Source organism: Hippocampus guttulatus, chromosome 20 (assembly GCF_054856545.1).
Source record: "Hippocampus guttulatus isolate MCC_2025c chromosome 20, RoL_Hgut_1.0, whole genome shotgun sequence".
NCBI classification, from domain to species: Eukaryota; Metazoa; Chordata; class Actinopteri; order Syngnathiformes; family Syngnathidae; genus Hippocampus; species Hippocampus guttulatus.
The window spans coordinates 336,062-357,166 of record NC_141280.1 but is presented as its reverse complement, the minus strand read 5'-3'; the positions used below and the strand labels follow the sequence as shown (position 1 = coordinate 357,166).

At 55.8% G+C, this 21,105-nt stretch overlaps 2 protein-coding genes across 3 annotated transcripts; one reads left to right on the top strand and one right to left on the bottom strand.

Annotated features, from left to right (window-relative positions):
- The first annotated feature begins 925 nt into the window (after positions 1 to 925).
- ylpm1 (YLP motif containing 1) lies at positions 926 to 13,977 on the top strand. Of its 2 annotated transcripts, XM_086099652.1 has the most exons (22): positions 926 to 1,782; positions 2,476 to 2,676; positions 2,782 to 2,970; positions 3,331 to 3,914; positions 4,025 to 6,637; positions 6,728 to 6,848; positions 6,936 to 7,044; positions 7,562 to 7,642; positions 8,001 to 8,175; positions 8,271 to 8,294; positions 8,375 to 8,553; positions 8,658 to 8,809; positions 8,900 to 8,962; positions 9,036 to 9,155; positions 9,230 to 9,406; positions 9,473 to 9,556; positions 9,629 to 9,712; positions 9,781 to 9,855; positions 11,768 to 11,819; positions 12,772 to 12,899; positions 13,140 to 13,329; positions 13,763 to 13,977. In XM_086099652.1, the coding sequence occupies exons 1-21, from the start codon at positions 1,252 to 1,254 to the stop codon at positions 13,284 to 13,286; spliced, it is 5,889 nt and encodes a 1,962-aa protein (XP_085955778.1). In that variant the 5' UTR covers positions 926 to 1,251; the 3' UTR covers positions 13,287 to 13,329; positions 13,763 to 13,977. The 2 variants fall into 2 exon arrangements, with proteins under 2 accessions (XP_085955778.1, XP_085955779.1); XM_086099653.1 differs by lacking the exon at positions 8,271 to 8,294.
- A 940-nt stretch (positions 13,978 to 14,917) lies between these two features.
- Positions 14,918 to 20,709, bottom strand: LOC147187300 (uncharacterized). The gene is made up of 6 exons (XM_086101043.1): positions 20,664 to 20,709; positions 18,923 to 18,998; positions 17,974 to 18,727; positions 16,999 to 17,100; positions 16,648 to 16,842; positions 14,918 to 15,980 (listed from the first exon to the last, which is right to left on the bottom strand). Exons 1-6 carry the CDS (start codon positions 20,707 to 20,709, stop codon positions 15,750 to 15,752), a joined length of 1,404 nt encoding a protein of 467 aa, XP_085957169.1. The 3' UTR covers positions 14,918 to 15,749.
- Between the last annotated feature and the right edge of the window lie 396 nt (positions 20,710 to 21,105).

Here is a 21,105-nt window from a genome sequence, read left to right as displayed (position 1 = left end):
CGTTTCCAGACAGCGTCTCATCTCTCCCTCCAGGCAAGGCCTGCGTGACCTTGGCTCATTCACCGAGGGTGTCTGAAGCCAAAGCGCTCCAATCCTGAAGAGCCCCCCCCCCACACCCCTGTCTTTTAACACCCCTCTAATGTCATCTGTGAAATATGAAGTCATTAGGCCATGCTAAAACACTGCTGACAAACTAATTAACGGGCGCATTAAACAGGGTGGCCTTGATGAATCCGCTTTCACCGTTTCTTTTTTAAAGTGGCCGCGCTCAAAAATGAATACACATTTACGGGTGGTCTTAAGTTAGGGATAAGAAATAGCGGACGACCTCAAGGGCAAGCCTAAGTGGGTGGTCCTCTTTTTACCTCCTGTGGGTCCTCGAGTCTTTTTTTTGGGGGGGGGGTCTTTGCACTTGGGTCATGCTTGTAACACTGAAGACAATTACGACTCTGTTGTTTCCGTCACAGCCATTATGATTTAAGTTGTCCCTCGGTCACACCTGATCTAAAAAATAATTGACAGCCTCGAACTGCTTCCTGGGTAGAAATGATCTTGTAAATGGCGCCCTCAAGCGGCCATAATCGACGAACACCTATTTCTTGAGGTTGGTGAAAACACCCGAAAGTCAAAGCTAGCCAGTTTAGTTCAGTCTGACATAACATTTGTTCTCGTTCACCTTTTCTTGTATTGCTGTTTTGTTTAGATTTTTTGGGGGAGGGGGGTGCTCTGGCGTTTGTTCGCTGACTGCTTTTGATTTGTTCCGCCATTTGCATTGACCCAAAAAATGAACTAATAATACGGTAGAGCAATTTCACCAGTCATCACATAATTTCACATTCAAAGGTGAATAAATTAGTCTTTTTTTTTAAGTTACGATTTGTGAGTGAGTGAATGGTCTCGACTGAGCGGAAGTCGTCACTCAAAACACGTGACGTCACTTCGTACTGGCCGCCGGAGTCACAGACGCTCCAACCGACTGGAGGGATGTAAAAATATCTCTATATATTTATCTTCATATATGTCTATGTCCTAAAGATAAAAGTACACATACTTCTGGTTCTAAGGGAGAACTTAAAACGATACCGGTGCGGGTAGAACGCCTTTTAACGGGACGTTGTCCGTTTGTCTCAGACGATGTAGTAGCTCACGTTTTTGCGAGCTAGCTAGCGAGCGTTAGCATTGCGCGCCTCGGGGTCCCCGGCTGAATGTGAGCACAAAGGCGGCGACGCCCGGACGCCTCCTGTCGGAACCATGTACCCTTCGTGGGGGAACTATGGGGCGCCCCAGTCGCAGAACTACGGAGCGCCCGGCCCGCGAAAGCTGCAGGTCGGAGGCCACACGGGGTCCCCGACGAGTTTCGGCTCCTTGCAGGCCCCGTCGAGCGGCTCCATGTTCTCGAGCCTGCAGGAGCAGCACCGCCAGCAGATGCAGCAGCTCCAGATGCTCCACCAGAAGCAGCTCCAGAACGTGCTCCACCACGGCGGCCCCCCGGCGGCCTACGGCGCCGGCGGGCCCCCGGGTGGGTACTCTGCGCCGGCGTGGCATTCGACGGAAGCGGCCCCGTTGGATCGAAGCGGCGGAACGCAGTCGCACATAAAGGGAGACGGCGTCGCGATACCGCCGGAGCACTCGCAGCCTCCGCTTCCTCCACAGCCGCACAAGATTGACGCCAAACCGGCCCCTCCTCCGCCCGAGCACCAGTCGGCGAAACCTCCGGAGGCCAACGCTGCTCCAAAAACAAAGGACTCACTCGTTAAAGACAAGGACAGCTCCAATCTGCAGGTAGTTGTCAACAAATTTCTTTCCATTCCCACTTCGATCAAACAACTACACGTGATCCGTAGCAATAGTCTTGAATTGAAAGCGCGCTCCACGCAGCGGTCTTGGTCGGCAGGTTTATGCACAATTTTCGCCTTTGCAGTCGGCAATTTCACATTTTCTTGTCCGTATAAATGCTCTCGAACGTTCCATGGTCTTTGTCGGCGTATCTGTGTACAGCAAACCGCAAATCACTGTCTGTCGTTGCCTCCAATAGTAAAGCCCTGATCCCACCGAGCGGCGACCAGTTGCTCATGTTTGTCATGGCAGCGAATGATGCGTTCCCGTCGGGGTTCGTTCGAGGTCGCAAATGTTCACCAAACGATCGCCGAAACGTCACCAGACGTTCGCCGACCGCTGCGGTGTTTTTTCTTGCCACAAGGAAGTCAATGTTGACCATCTTCAAGAAAAGCGCGTGCGGACATTTGCGACCCCGACGGGAAGGCAGCGTCGGCGGCCTTCGAAAACACGCGCCGCCGTTCGATCGCGCGTTTGGTTTTGAAAAAGGAGCCGCTTGCCAGGGTGAACTACCCCTTGGCTAACGTGGCTCCTTAGACAAAGCAACAAACGTTGGCATGTTTGGACTAATTGTTGACGACAGCAAGCTTGATGTGTGCGCGTCTTCCAGGGGTTGAGTAAATATGAATGTTCACCCAGGATCAGCAGCAACTTTGGTACAAGCAGCATCTGGAGAATCTGCAGAAGCTGAAGCAAGAGAGAGCCAAGCAGAATCCAAATCATGCCGACCCCCCCAACAGCCACGCCGTGCAGCCGCCTCTTCCGTCCGAGCCTCCCAAAGGTGCGCCTCCTCCGCCCCCACCCAAGGAAGAGCAACCGGCTCCGCCTCCACCACCCGAGGTGAGCTCTCCGACAATGCTTGCGCGGGCCCGCTCGCCGGGAACACTCTCATGTTGCGCCCGCGGCCACGGGGCGCTCCAATCTTGCCGCGTATCTGTGTTGAAGCCGGACAAAAAGCAAGACCCGGAGGAGGCGGCCCGACTCCAGCAGCTCCAGGCCGCGGCGGCTCAGTGGCAGCAGGTTCAGCAGCAGAGGGTCAGCTTGCACTATCAGGCTCTAATGCGGCAGCACGAAAAGCTTCAGCAGATACTCGAAAAGTATCAGCCGCTCATTCAGCAGCCTGCAAACCTCCAGGTAGGTGGAAACGGGAAGCCAATGCCGACCTCTCTGTGTTGAGTTTTGTACACGGTTGCGGCATGTGGCCTTTTAAGCGGAAGGGATTTTATTCTCGGCGTCGATGGGAGGCAAACCAATTGGTTTTTTCTTACCAAGCCAGATGTGTCTGCCCTCCACGTGATATAAAGTCATTGAGGAACAAAATTGCCCATCGGCGGGGGTGGGGGGCAGACGACTCTTTCGGGCCTCGAAACCCCTTGGTTAAACCACGTGCAACGTGCCCACCAATCGCACGGGCGATCTGTTGGCATGGACATGCAATGGAGTCCCCACTATTTGGGATCGCTATAAATCAAGCCCGTGGTGTTTTCTTTGCAGGCGATGTCAGCCGAGCTGCAGCTGAGGCATTACGAAGTGCAGAAGCAGCAGTTCGCCCCTCTTTTCCAAGAGTGGGAGCTTACCTTCAGGCTGTGGTTCGAGCAGTTCCAAACCTACCCGCACAAAGACCAGCTGCATGACTATGAGAACCAGTGGAAGCAGTGGCAGGATCAGATGAATGCTACCAACGCCCACATTCAGGAGACCATCGCCACCCTCACCGCCATGGTGCCGTACGCCGCCATGCAGTATAACAGTGCGGCTATGGGGCCGTTCGGCGCTTACCCCGGACAAGGCATGCGAATGCCGCCGCCGCCGACGAATCAGCCGCCGCCGCCGTTGAGTCAGCCGCCGCCGCCGTTGAGTCAGCCGCCGCCAGTGACTCGGCCACAAATGAATCAGCCGCCGCCGCCGACGCCTCCTTCGGTTGCCGTCGGTCCCACCTCGCAAGGTCCGCCGCCGGGTCCTCGGCACTCTCCAACTGCCGCCGGACCGCCACCCAAAGGAGGCGCCCCGGCCGGATTGCGACCCGCGTGTCCTGTCAATATTCCGCCCCCCAACTTCAACAGCATTGGGGGCCCGAGGTCAGTGCCCGTACTCGTTGCTGATCAGGCGCAGATTGAATAGAATTCAACCGTGCGTTTCACTGTTCATGATAACGACATTGTTTTACCGTCTAAACATATGTTCTTAGAGCGAGCAACCCCGGATTCAGCCAACCCGTGCCGTTTGAGGGACCTCCGAGATTCGATCAGCGCTTTGAGCGTCCTCCTCTGTTCCAGCCACCTCCGCGCCGCTTTGACGGTCCACCGAGGTTTACCCAACCAGGGACACGCTTTGACGGAACGGCTCGATTTGATCAACCCCCCCCGCGCTTCGACGGACCGCCCCGTTTGAACCAACCCGGGTCGCGTTTTGACGGTCCGCCCAGATTTGACCATCCGCCTCCGCTCCCTTTCGACAAGCGGTCTCGATTCGACCAGCCCCCGAGACAGGCTGGCCCGCAGCCTCCCACCGAAGGCCCTCCGGCGCCGCCACCGAGGCAGGAAGAGCCCCCGCCCCAAGCCAAACAAGGCCCCGCGCAAGCTGTCAGTGGGGAGTCTTCGTTAAAATCGGTCGAACTGCCTCCAACTGACGAGCAAACGAGTAAAACCAAATCTGGTCATGCGACCGCTGACAAAGACATGACGGATGACATGCTGGACAGTGTTGGATTTTTTATTCCCAACGAACCAATTCCTCAAACCCAAATGACAAGCGCAGAGGAGGATGATTCCATGGACATTTGTAACTCACCCAAACAAGTTGACGGCAATCCAGCACAGTCTGCCGCTACTCCGACGGAATCAAAACAAGCTACCTCACAGGATTACCCCAAACCCAAAGGCTCTGCGATAAATAACACCACTTCCTCTGTTGCCTCCCAAAAACAAGAGGAGAAGCAAGGGCCCGCACAATTGCAGTCGAGGCCGCAACGTGTAGGTCCTCCCCCGGCAAGAGGACGAGGTCAGCCCCTGGGGCCTATGCGAGGTCGTGGCGGAGGACGCGGGCAGAGGGGACGCGTAGACTTCAGCGGACAAAACAGCGGACCGCCTGAGAAGGAGTCGGACGAAATGCGTCATGAATTTCTGCCTCCCGAGGAAGAATTTTACGAGGTGTCGGAGCAAGAGGACTACGAATGGCAGGGGTCGCCGTATGAGGAGTTTGGTGGTGAGGCGCCTGAGGAACCAGGGGAAGAAATTTGGATGCCGGAGGACCATCACTTTGAGGCAGAGGAGGAGTATTATGAAGAACCAATGCAAGGACCTCCTAGGAGGAGAGGCGCGCCGGTGATGAGAGGGCGGCCGATGACCCGAGGAGGTGCGCCACTGGGTTTAGAAGGACCGCCCATGGGAAGAGGAGGACCGCCAATGGGCCGAGGAGGACCGCCAATGGGCCGAGGAGGACCGCCAATGCACAGAGGTGGACCGCCAATGGGCAGAGGTGGGCCGCCAATGGGCAGGGGAGGTCCGCCCATGGGCAGGGGAGGTCCGCCCATGGGCAGGGGAGGACCGCCCATGGGCAGGGGAGCTCCGCCCATGGGCAGGGGAGCTCCGCCCATGGGCAGAGGAGGACCGCCCATGGGTAGAGGAGGACCGCCCATGGGCAGAGGAGGACCGCCCATGGGCAGGGGAGGACCGCCCATGGGCAGGGGAGGTCCGCTCGTCGGGAGGGGCTGTCCGCCCATGGGTAGAGGCGGCCCGCCCATGGGTAGGGGGGAACCTATGAACAGTGAATGGGAAGAAACTGAGCCAGCTGAGTACCATGATGAAGAGGAATCTTGTTGGGGAAACGGGGGTCCTCCAATGAGAGGGATGAGACCTCCATTTCCGCCTGGCCGCGGTCGACGACCGTGCGGCCATCCCGCTTTCATGCCGGGGAGAGGACGCCCGCCGCACTTTGCGCACGGGCCACCGGATGAAGAGCCATTCGGCTACGGTATGGACTCTGGCGATATGGACGAGTCGGGTCCTTACATGTACCACGGTGAGGATCCTCACAACTTAATGCGCTCGGGAGGAGGAAGAGGCAGGTGGCCACCACCTCACAAACAAATGGAAACCGGCGACGAATCGTTTTATCGAGACGAGATGGAGTCCGAGCAGGATTGGCGGCCGCCCTACGGCAGACGTCCTCCGATGCCGCACGAGATCATTGAAAGGGCCGGTGAAATGAGAGGGGGGCCTACGGGTCGGGGAAGGACAAGAGGTGCCATGCGGCCAGGTGCGCCGCACCAAGAGGAAGATGGATACGGTTGCGGTTTCGTCGACGACTACGGCCACGGAGAAGACGACCATCGGCGCGGGCCGCCTCGTCTTGAGGACCCTCGACGCGACGGCAGGTTCTTTGACCCCGAATGGGAAAGAAAGCGTTCTCCGCCAGCCAGGGACGATCCACCCCCGGCCCCGGAGCATTACCGTGACGACGGCTGGCTTGAGGAAAGGGACCGAGGTCCCCCGCATCCGTTCGAGGAGTATGACCGTCGAAGAGGCGATATCAGAGTTCGCGATTACACCGATGAAGCGCCATCGCGATCGGAAGATCCGGCGCATCCTCCGGACTGGAATCGCCCTTCTACATTTGACCCCCCGACGGAGAGAACCTTCACCCCCTTCCGCGACCACAGAGACGAACCCCCGCTTCAAAATGAACCCGGCGAAAACCTGCCGGCGAATTCGGCGGACCAACAGGGAGGGAACGTGCTCGCTCTTTCCCAGCGGCAGCATGAAATCATCTTAAAGGCTGCCCAGGAATTAAAACGGATGAGGTAGGCGACGTCCGACTCGGCTCCGGTGCCGCGCGGCCTCGATACGTCCGTCCGTATTGTTTCTTTGTCTGCGTTTGCCTCGGCTATCAGGGAACTGCAAGACGTGAAGACTGATGCCGCATCTCAGCCGACACTCGCCGACCCTTTGCCTGACCTCCCCGCCGGGCTCCTGGGTTTGGAGATCCCCCCCGAAGTCAGAAATGCGCTCAAGGTCAGCATTCGATTCATTGGCAGTGAAGCCGTCACGTCGCGACTGCTCCTTGAAACATTCAAATTGACCCGATCCAATGTGTCGCAGGGCATGAGCGCGTCCGTTCAGACGGCTAAAACGCAGTCTTGGGACGCGAGTCCCGCCGCGTCTGCGCCTACCGTCGTTCCAAAGACTGTGGATTACGCCCACGGACACGGTATGTGGGGGCACACTGGAGCTCCTTTCATCTTCAAATCGGGGATGTCCCCGTGCGATCCCGCGGTCGGACATCGGCGCCGATCGGGCGATTTTCGGTGTCGGGCGAAAAAGGTCGGCCTTACTATTTTCCGAGCACTTTAAATGTCACCGAGCTACAAAACGATCCAAATGTTCAGTTTGTTCAGTTCCTGTGAGGTCGGAGCGTTGTGTTAAACGTCAATAAAAATCACGTTTAACCTACTGTACATCTAATTGAATACGCGACAAAGACAAGATATATGACCGCTATTGTGTCGAGCAAGTCGTCCTTCATGAAAAACTTTATGGCTGTGACACCTTCCAAAAGAGATTTTTTTTAATGCGTCGTCGAGGTATTGGATCGAGACTCGGGATCGACGGATACTTCGAACCAAAGACTCGGCCTCGGGTGCTAAAAAGAAAAAAAAAGCCAGATCGGCACATCCCCGTCTTAAACAGTGACGCCGTTTGTGACGGTTATTGGTGAACCTTTTCAGAACCCGGTACCACGGTGGAGAAGATTGCTTACGGTGAGAGGATTGTGCTGAGGCCCGACCCGGACAGGGGATACGAAAAAGGTGGGTTGAGCGCTTGACCTCGCTGGCAAAAGTAGCAACCTTCATTCTTTCTCATGCGCACGGAACACCTTTCAAAAGGCACTTTGCCATTTGCCGCGGACCGAAAAGGCTCGGCTAACGACTCGTCGGGGCCGGCGTGACGTCAGCAAGCCGAGCCGCGATCGGTCCTTACCCGAGCGAGTGACCAAAGGGACTTTTTAAAAGCGTTGATCGGATCTGCCGAAGGCGGTCCGTCGTCTTTACGACGGACCCGACGTTCTACCGCTGACAATCGCAAACTCGCTCAAGCGTCCCTTTCAGTAAGGGAGGTTTTGGTTTTGCTTTTTGCATTGACAATTTGTCGCCCCGTGCTCCCCAGAACCCCTGCGCGATCCTTACGGCAGAGATCCCTATTACGACAGACGACCCGACCCCTACCCGGAGCGCCGCGAGTACAGCCGAGAGAGAGAATTCTACCGAGAAAAACCTGCGGCAGAATATGAAAGGGAACGATTCGGAAGGGAAAGATACCCTCCGAGGGATCGAGATGAAAGGTAGCGCCTTCCCGCCTCCTCTTGTCCTTGTCAAACTTTTCAGCGTCTGTATCCGCGTAATACCGTTTTGTTTGTATGTTTGTTTGGGATCCAAGCGCACTAATGATGGTTGACGAAAGGTACTCCGTCCCGGTCGTGTGTTGCTTTGATAAAAAAAACGATGGGATGAAATATATCGCGAGCTTTTGCGTCGACGTAGGCCCCCTCATCGTCCGGGCTACCGGGAAAGAGAACACGACCTTCGAGAGAGGGACCGAAGCGGCAGCCGCGATCGGGAGGATCTTTTCGGGAGGCCCGCCTACGAAAGGCCTCCCTACGAGCGGCCCGGACACGAGCGGCTCGGGCCCGAGCGCTACGGCCACGGCTCCTCCCCGTTTGGTAAGTTTCCGAGCCCGCCCAGTGCGCCGTCGGGGGGGGGGAACAAAACGGCGCAATCTTGGGGGTCGTTTGAATATTCCTGACGCGCGAACATTGCCCGCTAGACCGGAGAGGTTACCCGGAGGAGCGCGGGCCCCCCTCCGCACTGCCGCTCGCACCCCCGCCGCAGCCGGTGCCGCCCGTGGAGAAGAAGCCCGAGATCAAAAACGTGGACGATCTTCTCAAACCCCCCGGCAGGCTGTCGCGGCCCGAGAGGGTATTCGTTGCCGCCGGCCGGCTTCGTGGCGTTTGCTTTTGGGGGGGGGGGGGGGGGGGTGTGCTCGTTGTGACGCCGTTGTCGTGGCAGATTGTCGTCATCATGAGGGGCCTGCCGGGGAGCGGAAAGAGCCACGTTGCAAAGCTCATACGAGTGAGTACGTTCTCGCTTTTTGTTTTGCTTTTTGAAGAGCGACTTCACTTTGGGCTTCGATTTCAACCTTCAGGATAAGGAGGTGGACTGTGGCGGCGCCCCGCCCAGAGTTCTGGTTTTGGACGACTATTTCATGACCGAGGTTGAGAAGATCGAGAAAGACCCCGATACGGGCAAAAGGGTCAAAAGGAAGGTGAGCGTCCCCTCACACACACACACAAAAAGAAAAAAGAGCGCGTCCGGATCACTTGCGACGCCGTCCTCCAGGTTCTCGAGTACGAGTACGAGCCGGAGATGGAGGACACCTACCGCAGCAGCATGCTGAAGACCTTCAAGAAGACTTTGGACGACGGCTTTTTCCCTTTCATCATCTTGGACACCATCAATAACCGGGTCAACCACTTCGATCAGTTCTGGAGCGCCGCTAAGACCAAAGGTTTTGAGGTACGCTCAAGGCACGAAATTCAGTCCCCCCGATCTCGGCGTGACCGTCGCCCGTGCTCCGTCCAGGTCTACATCGCCGAAATCGTGGCCGACGCCCACACCTGCGCAAAGAGAAACGCCCACGCGCGCACCCTGAAGGACATCGCCAAGGTCTGTCGCGCAAACGCCGCATTCCGGCGCGATGTCGGGGGACAATCGTCCGACGGCTTGTCCCTCACGCAGATGTCCAACGGCTGGGAGTCCACGCCTCGCCACATGGTCCGCTTGGATGTGCGAGCCCTGCTGCAGGACGCCGCCATCGAGGAGGCGAGTTCTTCGCGACCGACCGCCTTTGCTCGCTTTGGGAGCCTCGGCTAACGTGGCTTCGTTACCAGGTGGAAATGGAAGACTTCGACCCCGAGGATGAGCCCGAGGAAGCCAAGAGAGAGGAGGAGGAAGAGGGCGATCTGGTAGGACATTTTGCCCCCCCCCCCCCCCCTCACCCACCCCCGTGCGGCGACTCATTTTCATGTTTGTGGGACGCTCTTTTCGTCGCGGCGCCCAAAAGTCCTTGCCTTCATTTCAAGTGGAAATCCTGTTTTTCCTCTGAGAAAAAAAGCAATTCCATCTTGAGCCGAACCGGTCGCTTGGAACCGATCGATTATTCGAAATGCAAAATGTGTCTTTGCTTGTCACGCGGTCGCATATTCTGAGCGTACAATACTTCCCGATTTAGCTAGCCGGCGCTTTCACAACAGCCGCGGCAGCTCTTGTGAAAGCGCTTTACCAACCCAGTGAACATCAAGGAAAAAACATTCTCGGTCTAAAACGCCTTGCTTTCAAGTCGCAATTTCATAGAGCCACTATGAAATTGCGACTTGAAAGCAAACGTTTGACACACACACACTTTGTTTTCCATTCAGCAATGCGGGGAACACCTCCATGCCAACTGGGGTCATGAAAAGCTCTGTTGTATTTGTTCTCGGCACCGGATTGTGCCTTTTTTTATTTTTTGGAATGGGCGGCAGCCTCATTTTAAGAATCTCTGCGTGAGCGGCGTCCTCCTTGGCTGGCATTCAGCCAACCGCCGTTGCCATGATTTGATGGACCACAAGAGAGCCATGAAGCAAAATAGGGAGCCAATACCAAAATGTGAAGCGGACCGGTTTCTCTTGTGCTTTTGACGCTGTCCGCAAGTGACGGGTGCAATGGGAATATACCGTCAATCAATCTAAAAAAAAAAAAAAAGAGAGAGAGATGGGTGGTCAACTTACCCGACCACCCGATAAAACCGATGACCGCTCTTCACCTAAAAAACCCAAAATCGCCACTACCTTTCTTTGCTCCAAGGGCTTTCTGCTTATTGACTTTTGTTGCTAACCAGAGTTCTTCAACAATCTGCACAAGAAGCCATGGATGGCGCTTGTGTTGTGCAAAAGTTCCTCTTAAAAAAACGGGCGAGAAAGAGATTTCTTTTTAATCTCCTACTGCCTGCTCATATCGACCCTTTTAGAATGTATGACAAAAAAGTGTTGTTGTTGTGTTACTGCAAATGCTCCTTGTTTTGATCTATTATTTATTGGGTGGGGGGGGGGGTGACTGTCCTTTTCTTCCATTGACCAAAATGTCCATTTGTGGGAAAACGAGGGGCTCGTCTTTCTTTGCCATGGATGTGAAATGTTTCATTTGTAAGTTGTAAGCCAAACATCCTGGGCTCCATTCGGGCTTCAAATACCAACCGCAAATGTCTTCTTCTCACCCATTGACAATGGGAGCAATTGTAGAATTGTAGAACTCGGTTCAAAAACCGTCTTGTCGGGGCTATTTTTTGTGTGTGCGCGCGTGTGGCGCTTGTAAGCGAGCCTTTGATTTCATGGCGACACTCTTTCTGTGTCTGGCAACTTGACTTGTCCGTGTTGAACATCGTCCCACCGGTAGCCGCGAGCGTCGTCTGTGTTTGAGCCTCTCCTTGTTGTCAACGTTTGGCCTTTGGGTTCAAATTGGCTCGAAACGGGGCCCTTTGCCTTCAGCTTGAGTCGCGAGCGCCAATGAAAAAAATCACCAGTCGGGCGCGACGCGGCCCACAGAGGCGACGCCTCGGGAGGAAGGCGACTCTTGCCGAAACCCGACCAAAGCGGGAAGCCATCAGAAAGGGCTTCCCGGTGCGGTCTTTGCCACGAGCGCGGATTCGTCTGCGCTCGTGGCAAAGCTCACCAAATCCATTTTTTTCCCCCTCTTGCTGTTGGCGGGCCAGTCTTGTCATTTCTACTTTGGATTGGACTCGAGCTCCGAAAGCAGAATGCGAGCGCTCATCCTTTTGCTTCTCTCTCTCTCTTTTGCCGCCATGTTTAACCTCTGCAGTGTCTGTTTTAATTAATCTAGGGCTACATTCCAAAAAGCAAATGGGAGATGGACACGTCGGAAGCAAAACTGGGTAGGTTGACAACCCGCACGACTTCCGCGTTTGCGCCCCCGACGTGACCGGGCCGCATTTGCGATGTTGGCGTACAGCTGAAACGGCGGGCCTCGGGGGGCCCAGCCAACGGCCGCCGCCGCGCGATACGGTCGGGACATTTATGCTGCCCTACAGTACAAACGTGGCAATGACGAAAACGTGAACGCGAAGAAAAAAAGCATTTCATCAGACGTGAAACAACCCGCTGCCGCGATTTCGTTGCCGTGCCGCACGACCGTCGAAATCGTCGTCTGGGCCGAGCTTAGTCCGGGAGACTCGCTTTGCAAAGCGCGAGACGATTTCAACCTTGGCCGGACGTGCTCTCGCGGCGCCTGCGCCGAAAGTACGACGACTTACGAGTCGATCCGGAAGTGTCGCTAAGCGACGGTGGGGAATCCCGCACTGTACATTTTGTTGGTTAGCGAGGTCGCGGCGGCCCTTCGCTTCCCGCGGTTCGTCTTAACGAAGGCCTTCTCGCTATTTCCGGTCGTTCCCGTGAAACGGCGAAAGTGAAATGAACGACGTGAACGTTAACGGCGGCGGTGAAAACGGTGTCGGCGGGGTACGTTGAAAGGAGCTTGGAGTGCCATCCACTTTGTCCAAGCGCGGTCTGTTACGGACAAAGCCCGCCGCCGTTGATGGACAGACTGAAGCGCTCCAGCGGGCGGACGTCGAGTCGCGGCGCTCTCGCATCGCAGGCCTTCCTTATCTGTGGCCTCGTCAATAGCTCGAGTCCATTGCGTGGCGAGAAGCGGGAAAATGAGCTTGCACGTCAACGTTTTCAGCCTAATTTGCCCGCAAACAAACGACGGCGTTTTCGCGGGTACTTGGAAGCAGCAGCTGGACGAGAGCGGCGGGCGTATTTGCGGCCGTAAACGCCAGCGGGATTTTTATCCGGCGTGCCCTGAATAGCAACGGTGCATTTCTTCAGACAAGCTGGACGGTTTGGGGAGCGGCAGCAAGAGGAAGCGCGACGGCGATCACGCGGCGGGCCTGGAGGACTTCCTTCAGCTGCCCGACGACTACGCCACCCGCAAGTCTCAGCCGGGAAAGAAGAGGGTAAAGCCATACTTTCCGCATCTGCGCTTATTGGCTGGCCGCACGGGCCTTTCCCCGCCCGGCTCCACTGAATTCATCCTCGCGTACCGTGAAATGCCCCGCTCGAAATAGACCCAAAGGGGGCGGGGGGCGGCCGGCCGGCGCTTTTTAGCTCCGCGCTTTGTTTCGTGTTCAAATTGAGAGCCGCGCATGTCCCGCTCAAACTCCGGCTGACTTTTTCTTTTCCGCTTCTTTCGAAAGGTGCGATGGGCTGATCTGGAGGAGCAAAAGGACGCCGATCGCAAGCGGGCCATCGGCTTCGTGGTGGGCCAAACCGACTGGGAGAAAATCACCGACGATAGCGGCCGGCTCGCGCAGAAAGCCCTCAACCGTACAAAATATTTCTGAAAGATCATCTTGAAGCCCTTTTGGGGCTTTGTTTTCCACAAAGGTACGCGCGCCTCTCTTCCAGCGCGTCGGTTTTCGGCGCGCGGCGCCGCCGCAGTATAGAGCCGACCGCCGCGCTCGCAGCGCGCATGCAAACGCAAACTCGGGTGACGTCGGCTCGTCAAATGATTGGCGACGCCCGAGCGGCTTCGGGCGAGGTTTGCCGGTCGCACGTCTGCGGGAAGGCCGCTCGCTCTCGGCTTTTGCGGCGTCCCTCGGTCGTAAAGTGGAAGGAACGGGGTCCGGCGCTTGGGCGTGCAGTTTCAAAGCATTGACGCCGGACTTATTTGAAAGCGGCGTCGCGGTGTTTTCTCGACGTAGGTCACGTGAGACTTTCCGATTAAGACGACGATCGGTTGCACTTGAGCATCGCCGGGACTTGGAACGCTCTTTTCTTTTGGCGCCCAAATCTCCAAAATCTTTGTTTTGTTTTGCAGGCCTCCGAACCGTAAAAACACGAGACTCTTCAATCAATTCTTGATTTTTCTTTGACAAGGACAGCTCCACTTTCTTTTTTAAATAGGTTTAGGTCATCCTTCAAGTAGTTGTTGTGTATTCAGATGTGATTTCTTGATGTTTTATATCTGTAAGCCGTCGGTTTGTCAAACCGACGGCGACTGTAAGAAAACAATAAAAATTTCACACACTCGAATTGGCCAATTTGCCGTCGCCTTCATCGGTCGAGGTCTTTCTTTTCATCCATTTCTGTTCCTCGGCTCGAGATCATCGGCGAGTCCGGAAATGCAAATGGTGGCCTTCCACTTCACCAAAGTGGCCACTTACTAAAAGTGCAAAATGTTTCGTTTCGGCTCCCGAGTGAGTCTTCTAATGGCGTCTTCAGCTTGTGCCGGTCTAGACGTACGCACGCACACGCATGCATATATGTATGTATGTATAGATCTATCGTATCTATATATGGATATATGTATGCATGCGTGGTGTGTTCGTATCGCGTGTTATCCGAGGGGCACGCCCGTCGTCTTCACGCTTGAACATTGAAGTCGTACTCGGGTTGAAGTCTCCGCCGTCACCAAGACGCGCTTTTTTTATGAGGAGGAAAACATTTCCATTGTTTCCGGAGGAGCTCGTTGGAATTTTCCACCATCGGTCTTTTATTGGAAGGCCATTTTGAAGTGAAGCCAGCGAGCCGGCCGCTTGAAAAGCGAAGAGGAAGCGGCGGCGCGATGGGGGGCTTGGCGCCGAAAATGCCGTCGCGCGGTTGCAACGCGCCTTTCCCGGACATTTCTGACGCTTGGAAAGCCCGATTCCCTTTTGATGGACCAACATTCCAACTTTTTGTTGTCTCGCCCTTTGGCAAGGACCCTATTTTCAAAGAAACGCGCCCCCCCTCCCGTCATCGAAAAGGATTCGGACCTCGGCGAGCGACCGGAACACCTTCACTCTTGGCCAAAGATTCTTTCTGCAAGTCGTCTCAAGACGATGTCGATCTTCTACCGAGAATGTTTGTCACGACCATTTGATTGGGGCTAGGATGACCCCCCCCCCCCAAAAAAAAAAAGATGAAGAGAGTTCAACATTATTCAAGCTGTCACTTCTTTCCAATTGTCATTAAATATTCAACAAGCACTAACTGGTGTGTTTTCATTTATTTCCTTGGGTGTTGTTGACACACATCAATGATCCACAAATTATTTCAGGTGGTTAAAAAAAAAATGGAATGCAGCAAACAAACTGCTCTTGATTTTTTTTTTCCCATTCTTGAATTTATCCAGTCAAGGCAATTGAGAAGAGGTTGACTTTTTCCTGTCCGTCCGTGCATTGTCATGTTCAACAGAGAACATTTTGCGTCTCGGCAGCCACAAAATGTTTTCGTTTCAGGACACTTGCATTGCGCAAAAAAGCACCTTGCCGACGGAACGTTTACCGGCATTCCCAAGCCCCTTTTCTTGCCAGTCCACTGCAAGATTTGGACTTTTAGCTGATAAAACCTCGAGCTGTTAAAACTGCGATTCTTTTGAGCGGCTGCTGTGTACTTCAATCTGTTGAGTATTCTAAACCCGGGGGGGGGGGGACACCACTCGGAACTATTATGTACGCACGAGGAACTACTTTGTGGGCACAACCGACTCTTTGGGGCGCGCGGACGACCACGCGGCGTGCACAAAACGGATCGAAAGTGCGCACAAAGTAGCCGGGTGATTTGGATGAGAAAATGGAATGCTCCTTCTTTCAAAGTTGGCAGGTTGAAGGAAAGCCACGTAATGGACCCAATTTTGTTTTCGGCTAGGGATGAGTTAGGCCGACATCTCGAAACGCCGGGCGTCGCAAGGAATGCCGATCATTGTCCCCCGCCCCCCAAATGTCATGCCCGGGGCTCTCACGAACGACTGCTTTTGCATTCAGTTCCTCTTTCCAAAGCTGAAAGGGGCCCCTCGATGCTCCCGATGGAAAGCGCCCCGCGGCTCAAAAGGCCCACGTAAGCCAACGGCGCCGTTGCGGCAGCCCGCGCGTCGAGTGGTCGGCAGGCTCTCCCGCTCCGTAAGGCATGAATTGCGCCGGAAGGTCGGCGTCCAGCTTGCAGATCACCTTGTAGATGGCCTTCTTCCACGATGGATCTCGGTCCTTCCCCGTGGAAACGGCGGCGTAGAATTGCCGCAGCGTGAGCTCTGCCACGTCAAGGAAGCCGTCGGGGACCTGTTAGGAAAGCCCCGTCAGTTAGACCGCAGCCATCTGGGCCGGTGCCCGCCCGGATCCTAGAGCGGGCGTAGTCGATAAAAGGTACGCCGACGTGAAGCAAAATGCCTGCTGCGTGGGGGCCTAACGCCACCGATGTGCCTTTGCTTGGCCAACGCCCAATCAGGTCAAGCCCTCGAGTGGAATCCCGCTGCTTCGGGGATTTCAGCGAGACAAGTTGGCCCATGTTCTCAGAGCACATCTCTTTTTTTCTGACTGCCTTTGACAGTGATCACTCAAACATGACCCCCCCCCCCGCCGTGCCCCTCCCCCCCCCAAAAAAAAGACAAAATGCAGAAGCTGTCCTATCAACTCATTCACTCCCAAAGACGTTTTTAAACGTCTCTTCAGACTTGGTCCAGAATTGGCTGGTACTGAATGAGTTAAGCACCGGTTTCCATATGGACGGACTATCAATTAGCCCCTTGCGGCTGAAGCGAAAGGGCGGCCATCTTACGTTGCCGCCGTTCCCCACAACGTCGGTTGGGTTTTGGCGGCACGTTTGACCGCAGGCTCGCCGTCTGTTGTTTTGAGAGCCCGATGACGCAGAGCAATCTTTGCCCCGCGCAAACGGACGTTTGTCGGCGGCGCCAAAGAAAAGGGCTTCCCGGGCTGGCGCAAAGCTCACCTGGAAGTGGCCGCCTTTGTCGTAGTGCACCTTGAGGACTCTGAAAAGTTGCGACTCTCTGCCCACAGACAGCGCCCTCGCGTCGGCCGCCCCCTCCGCCAAGGCGCGGCGTGCAAAGCGCTCCACCTGGATGTAGTAGAACTCGCGGAAGTTACTGAACCACTTGATGAGCCGGGAGGCGCCGCGGCGTGTGAACTGCAAGGTGGGAGGGGGGGTGGTGGTGGGGGGGGGGTGACAGCGAGGTAAGTGAGATCATCAAAAGCCTTTGCTGTGCTCATCCTGCAATAACAGGAGAGGCCACGTGAGCGATGCCTTGGCGCCGCCGTCCCGACGGGGCCTCCGCCGTCTCACCTGCACGTCGCGGAAGCACAGCCTCAGCACCCGCCAGCTTGGATAGCGCGTGTAGAAAAACATCAGCTTGGCTTTTTTCAGGTGGTCGGCGGTCAGAGCCTCCTAAGTGCAACGCGGCTAAGGACAACGCACCACGCTACGGTGAGCCGCCGCGGCGGAGCTCGACGTCAGCCGCTTGCTTGTTTGTTTGTTTTTTTGGACAATGTACACGTTTAGATTTGGGCTTTACCGGGGGAGGGCAAGCGAAAACGTTTTTCAGCCAAACGGCCCGAAAAGCCTGCAGCTCGCCGTTCCATTTGTGTGGCTTCTCACAAAGGGCACCTTTGCTGTCGTTCAACATTTTGGACTTCCTTTTCTTGTTTTGTGCCTCGGCTTGACAGCAACAGCAGTGGGAGCGAGCGACGGCTTCGCGCCAGCGCGCCTGGCCGGCCCCTTCTTTGGAGAAGCGTGTGAGCGGTCGAGTCTCTGTTTGCCCCAAAGTGAGGTCAGAGACAAGAGTGAAAAAGCCTTTTGTTTTCAGAATGCGCCGCGACGAGTCGAAGTGCGTCGTGAGCCCGGCCTTCGCCACCGCTCGCGCCCTTCCGTCCCTTTTCTGAACGGGGTGGCGGGCGAGCTGGACCCGAACCGGGCTGGCTTCCGGCAAGAGGCGATACATCCTGACACCCAATCGCAGGGCACAAAGACAAACGAAGATTCCCACCTCCCAATAACCAAAGACGGCCGGGATAGACTCCGCTAAAAATGGATGAGAGAAGTCGCAGCAAATTTTTGAACTGCGGTCATGAGTTAGAAAAGGCTACATTCCGGGCTTTGCCTCAAAGGATTCATCAAATTGATTTTATTTTAGGTCTCGCGGTGCTAAAAAAAAAAAAAGATGCGGTTGAATCAAGATCGTTATCCGGATTGCGTGAATGATCTTCTTGGTTTTTACGCAGTTCTACAAACTAGAACGTCGGTTGCAACACGAGAGGATACATCGAGGCTGTAAAGATGAGCGTGGAGAAGACCTCTGGGCTCCGTCTTGACGCGAGGGAAGCAAACGCTCGCCAAAGACGTCGACTGCGCAGCGGTCCCGTGAGTCGCAGGGCTCCTCCGGGATGCGGACCCGACCCGGGATGGGACCGTGGCCGACTTGTGCGCGGCATCCATCTGGGCTTGCCCGGCTTCAAACTCGGAGCCGCCTCCTTTGCCGCGGCGACGGATGGCACCCCGAGTCCGGACGGGTTCCGGCTCCACTCCCGACGGCGAGCGGCGGAATCCGTCCGCCCCGTGTCTCGGTACCAGCAGAGAAAGCGCCTCGCTTTGAACGGCGGGTCTTCCGCTTGAGATGCTTTCCGACTCCCCGGAAGAAGGGCCGTCCCTCCGAGTGGCGTCCGATGAGCGGCTCCGCGTCGGCTGTCGTTCCTCTGGAAGAGTTGCCGTGAGAAACCGCTTGTCGCTTACCTGCGGTCCCGGCGCAGGGTCTCGGTTCATCTCCCCGACTGGCGAGCCGGTCATGCCTCTGACGATCTTCTCCACCCGGGCTCGCTTCGCTCGATGGCCGATCCACTCGGCGTGCGACCCGCCGCCGCCGCCGCGGGAAAGACTCTCGGACGCAGTCGCGTTCGTCGGGCTGCCTTTTCCCAAGAAGGCGTCTCGGGATTTCGCCCGAGTGGGACTGCGCTCACAAGAACGGAGCTGCTCGGCGGCGGCGCGTCCATCCGGGCGGGCGCCCAAGTCCGCGCCTTTGCTGCACATGCTCACATTCGCGCCAGAGTCGAAAGTCAATCGTGCCGCGGCCCGAAAGGAGGGAGGGACACGCAAGTTCTTCTACAGTGGCAATATGCGCGAAAGCTTCGGATGATGCATCCTTGCAATTGAAATGCATGCCGCGTGAATTTAGTCGGCTATGTGAGAAGCATCTTGGACAATGTTCACGTCCTACCTGCTGCTTTTACGGGAGACGTCTTGGGAGGACGGCGGTCGGCAGATGCGCGGCCGAAGAGTTCCCGGGTGAGTTCCTTTAAAAAGGAAGCGAGGGGTGGGGGGGGGGGGCGCCCAACGCGTTGGAGCTGCCCCTTTTGTGCCCACGTCCGCCAGCGCGGCCAACAAGTCCTATTGTTGTTCGCTTCGTGTCCGATATTTGCGCTCCCTTCAAATTTGTCATGCGCTTTTTTTTTGTTTGTTTGTTTTTCCTCCGATCTACGGGAAACTCTCGGACCCCCCGCCCCCCCCTTCTCGGCGACAGTGGTTCATTCCCCTCAGCCGGCGTCGGGCTCCCAAAGTGCTCCGAAAGCCACCTTGCCGTCTCCCGGGCCCCAAACTCTTGCCCCACCTGACCGGGTAAGTGGCTTTCCGACGAGCGACGCCTTCCTTTCTTGTGCTTTTCGATCGCGTTTCGGTCGGTGAAGGCAAAGCTGGCCGCTCGCCATTTGGAGGTCGACGGCGATGTTTCCCCAAATCAAAACAAAGTCTTCTTAGACGAGACCCAGATTTCTCCAACATGTACAAGACCGATAAATAGGCAAAACGCCCAACGACCGCACCGTGTCCATCGTTGCTTTTATGAAAGGACCTCTTTGGCGTTTAAGCCGTCGCCTCGGTGGCCGGAGGCTCGGATTGCTTTTCCACCGTTCCTTGTTCTGAATAGCGAAATGCCCTTTGTGGTTTTCAGATTCACATTCAGCCGGTCTGCCAGACGGTCGGGTGCAGCGCCGCGACCCGCCGCCGCCGCCTTTGGAGTTTTATTCTGATGCTCATCGACAAACCGGTCCCGTGGGAGGATTCGGCAAAGCCAGGCGAGGTCACTTCCGACTTTTGGCGAGAGTCAACGGGGAAAGAGTCGCGCGCCCCGGACCGGAAATGCGGCGTTGACCGGCCACGGCCGACGGTTTCTCTCGGGTTTGTTTTCGGAATTGCACGAGCGGCCGTAAAGGGCCCGGCGGCCCCAGGTTGGCCAACCCTCTGGTTGGCCGTCACGGCACATTTCATCTCGTGCCAAATCCTCCCCTGCGTGAATGCATCCGGAGTCTTCAAAGCCAATATTAGCCAGACGGCTCTTGAAAAGACCCAAATAATTAGGGGTTGTTGTTTTTTTGGGTTGGTTGACAAGTCTTGAGGGTCGCTCGTTCCTTTCTGCCACCGCGCAAACACGGGCCTCGAGTGCATGCAGCTGCGAGTGAACGCCTCTCCAGTATTTTGCGTTTACTTTCATAATCACGCGGATGCGATTGCGCGGTGACATTGAGACTTTTGTTGGCGTGCCAGGTCCGACCGAGCCCAAAACATGGAATCCATTAAGGTGAAAACAAACGAGGCGGGATATGGGATTAGCATGAGAATACGCACAAAACAACGGCTTTGAATTGAATTGTTTATTTGCAGAAGCGCTCGAGATGCCGTTAGCGTTGCGGAGATGCTGTTAATTGGCAGCGTCGCCATCGGAAGGGCTCTCGGCCGTGTTTTTCTCGCTTCTTGAAATCTGCGAATGGCTAAGAAGACGTCTTTTGTGTCGCTTCGCAGCACGAGACGGACCCTTTGCATACTCTTCGCTTTCATTCATCCACATCGGAGACGTCGTTTGGCAAAACGATGCCCCCGCCCTCCTGTCTTTTGATTCATTGAAACAATGGCGTCTTTACTCGGAAACCGTGCGGATCTCAAATCCAAAGCGATGCGACGCCCACCGCCAAACCGGAATTTGACAGACAAGCCGGGCGAGACCCTCTTCATTGTCGACCCGTCGAAAAACCTTCCAAAGGGGCAAAAAAAACTTTGTTGAAGTTGCTTGTGCTCCCCACGAGGCCCACAACGGTGGCCGATTGCAAATCAGAATGGCGTTGCGCTGATATCACTTGTGACAAAGCCCCCCCTCCCCCATGCTTGTTTTCTAGACGTTATTTTGGGGGCGAGAAAACGGGGGTGGAAAAGCCAGGAAGACGAGGGTTCACAAAGTGTCCGGCAGATGGCGCAACGCACCGTCCAGCTCACTATTGGGAAGCGATGCAGCCCCAAGTCCCCTTGCAACGGAGACTCCATCGCCCAAATCAGGTTTGCCTCCCCCCCCCCCCCCTACCAATGCGTGATTGTCCCTGTAACTCGCGCTCTTTCCAATGAGTTCATAGAGGG

Coding starts and splice junctions, on each gene's coding strand:
- ylpm1 (XM_086099652.1), top strand. CDS start 1,252: ATGTACCCTTCGTGGGGGAACTATGGGGCGCCCCAGTCGCAGAACTAC. Junction 7,045..7,561: donor GGATTACGCCCACGGACACG/GTATGTGGGGGC, acceptor GAACCTTTTCAG/AACCCGGTACCACGGTGGAG. Junction 12,900..13,139: donor CTCAGCCGGGAAAGAAGAGG/GTAAAGCCATAC, acceptor TTCTTTCGAAAG/GTGCGATGGGCTGATCTGGA.
- LOC147187300 (XM_086101043.1), bottom strand. CDS start 20,709: ATGAAGAGGGTCTCGCCCGGCTTGTCTGTCAAATTCCGGTTTGGCG. Junction 18,999..20,663: donor TGTCAAATTCCGGTTTGGCG/GTGGGCGTCGCA, acceptor TCCTTTTTAAAG/GAACTCACCCGGGAACTCTT. Junction 18,728..18,922: donor GTCTCCCGTAAAAGCAGCAG/GTAGGACGTGAA, acceptor GAGCATGTGCAG/CAAAGGCGCGGACTTGGGCG.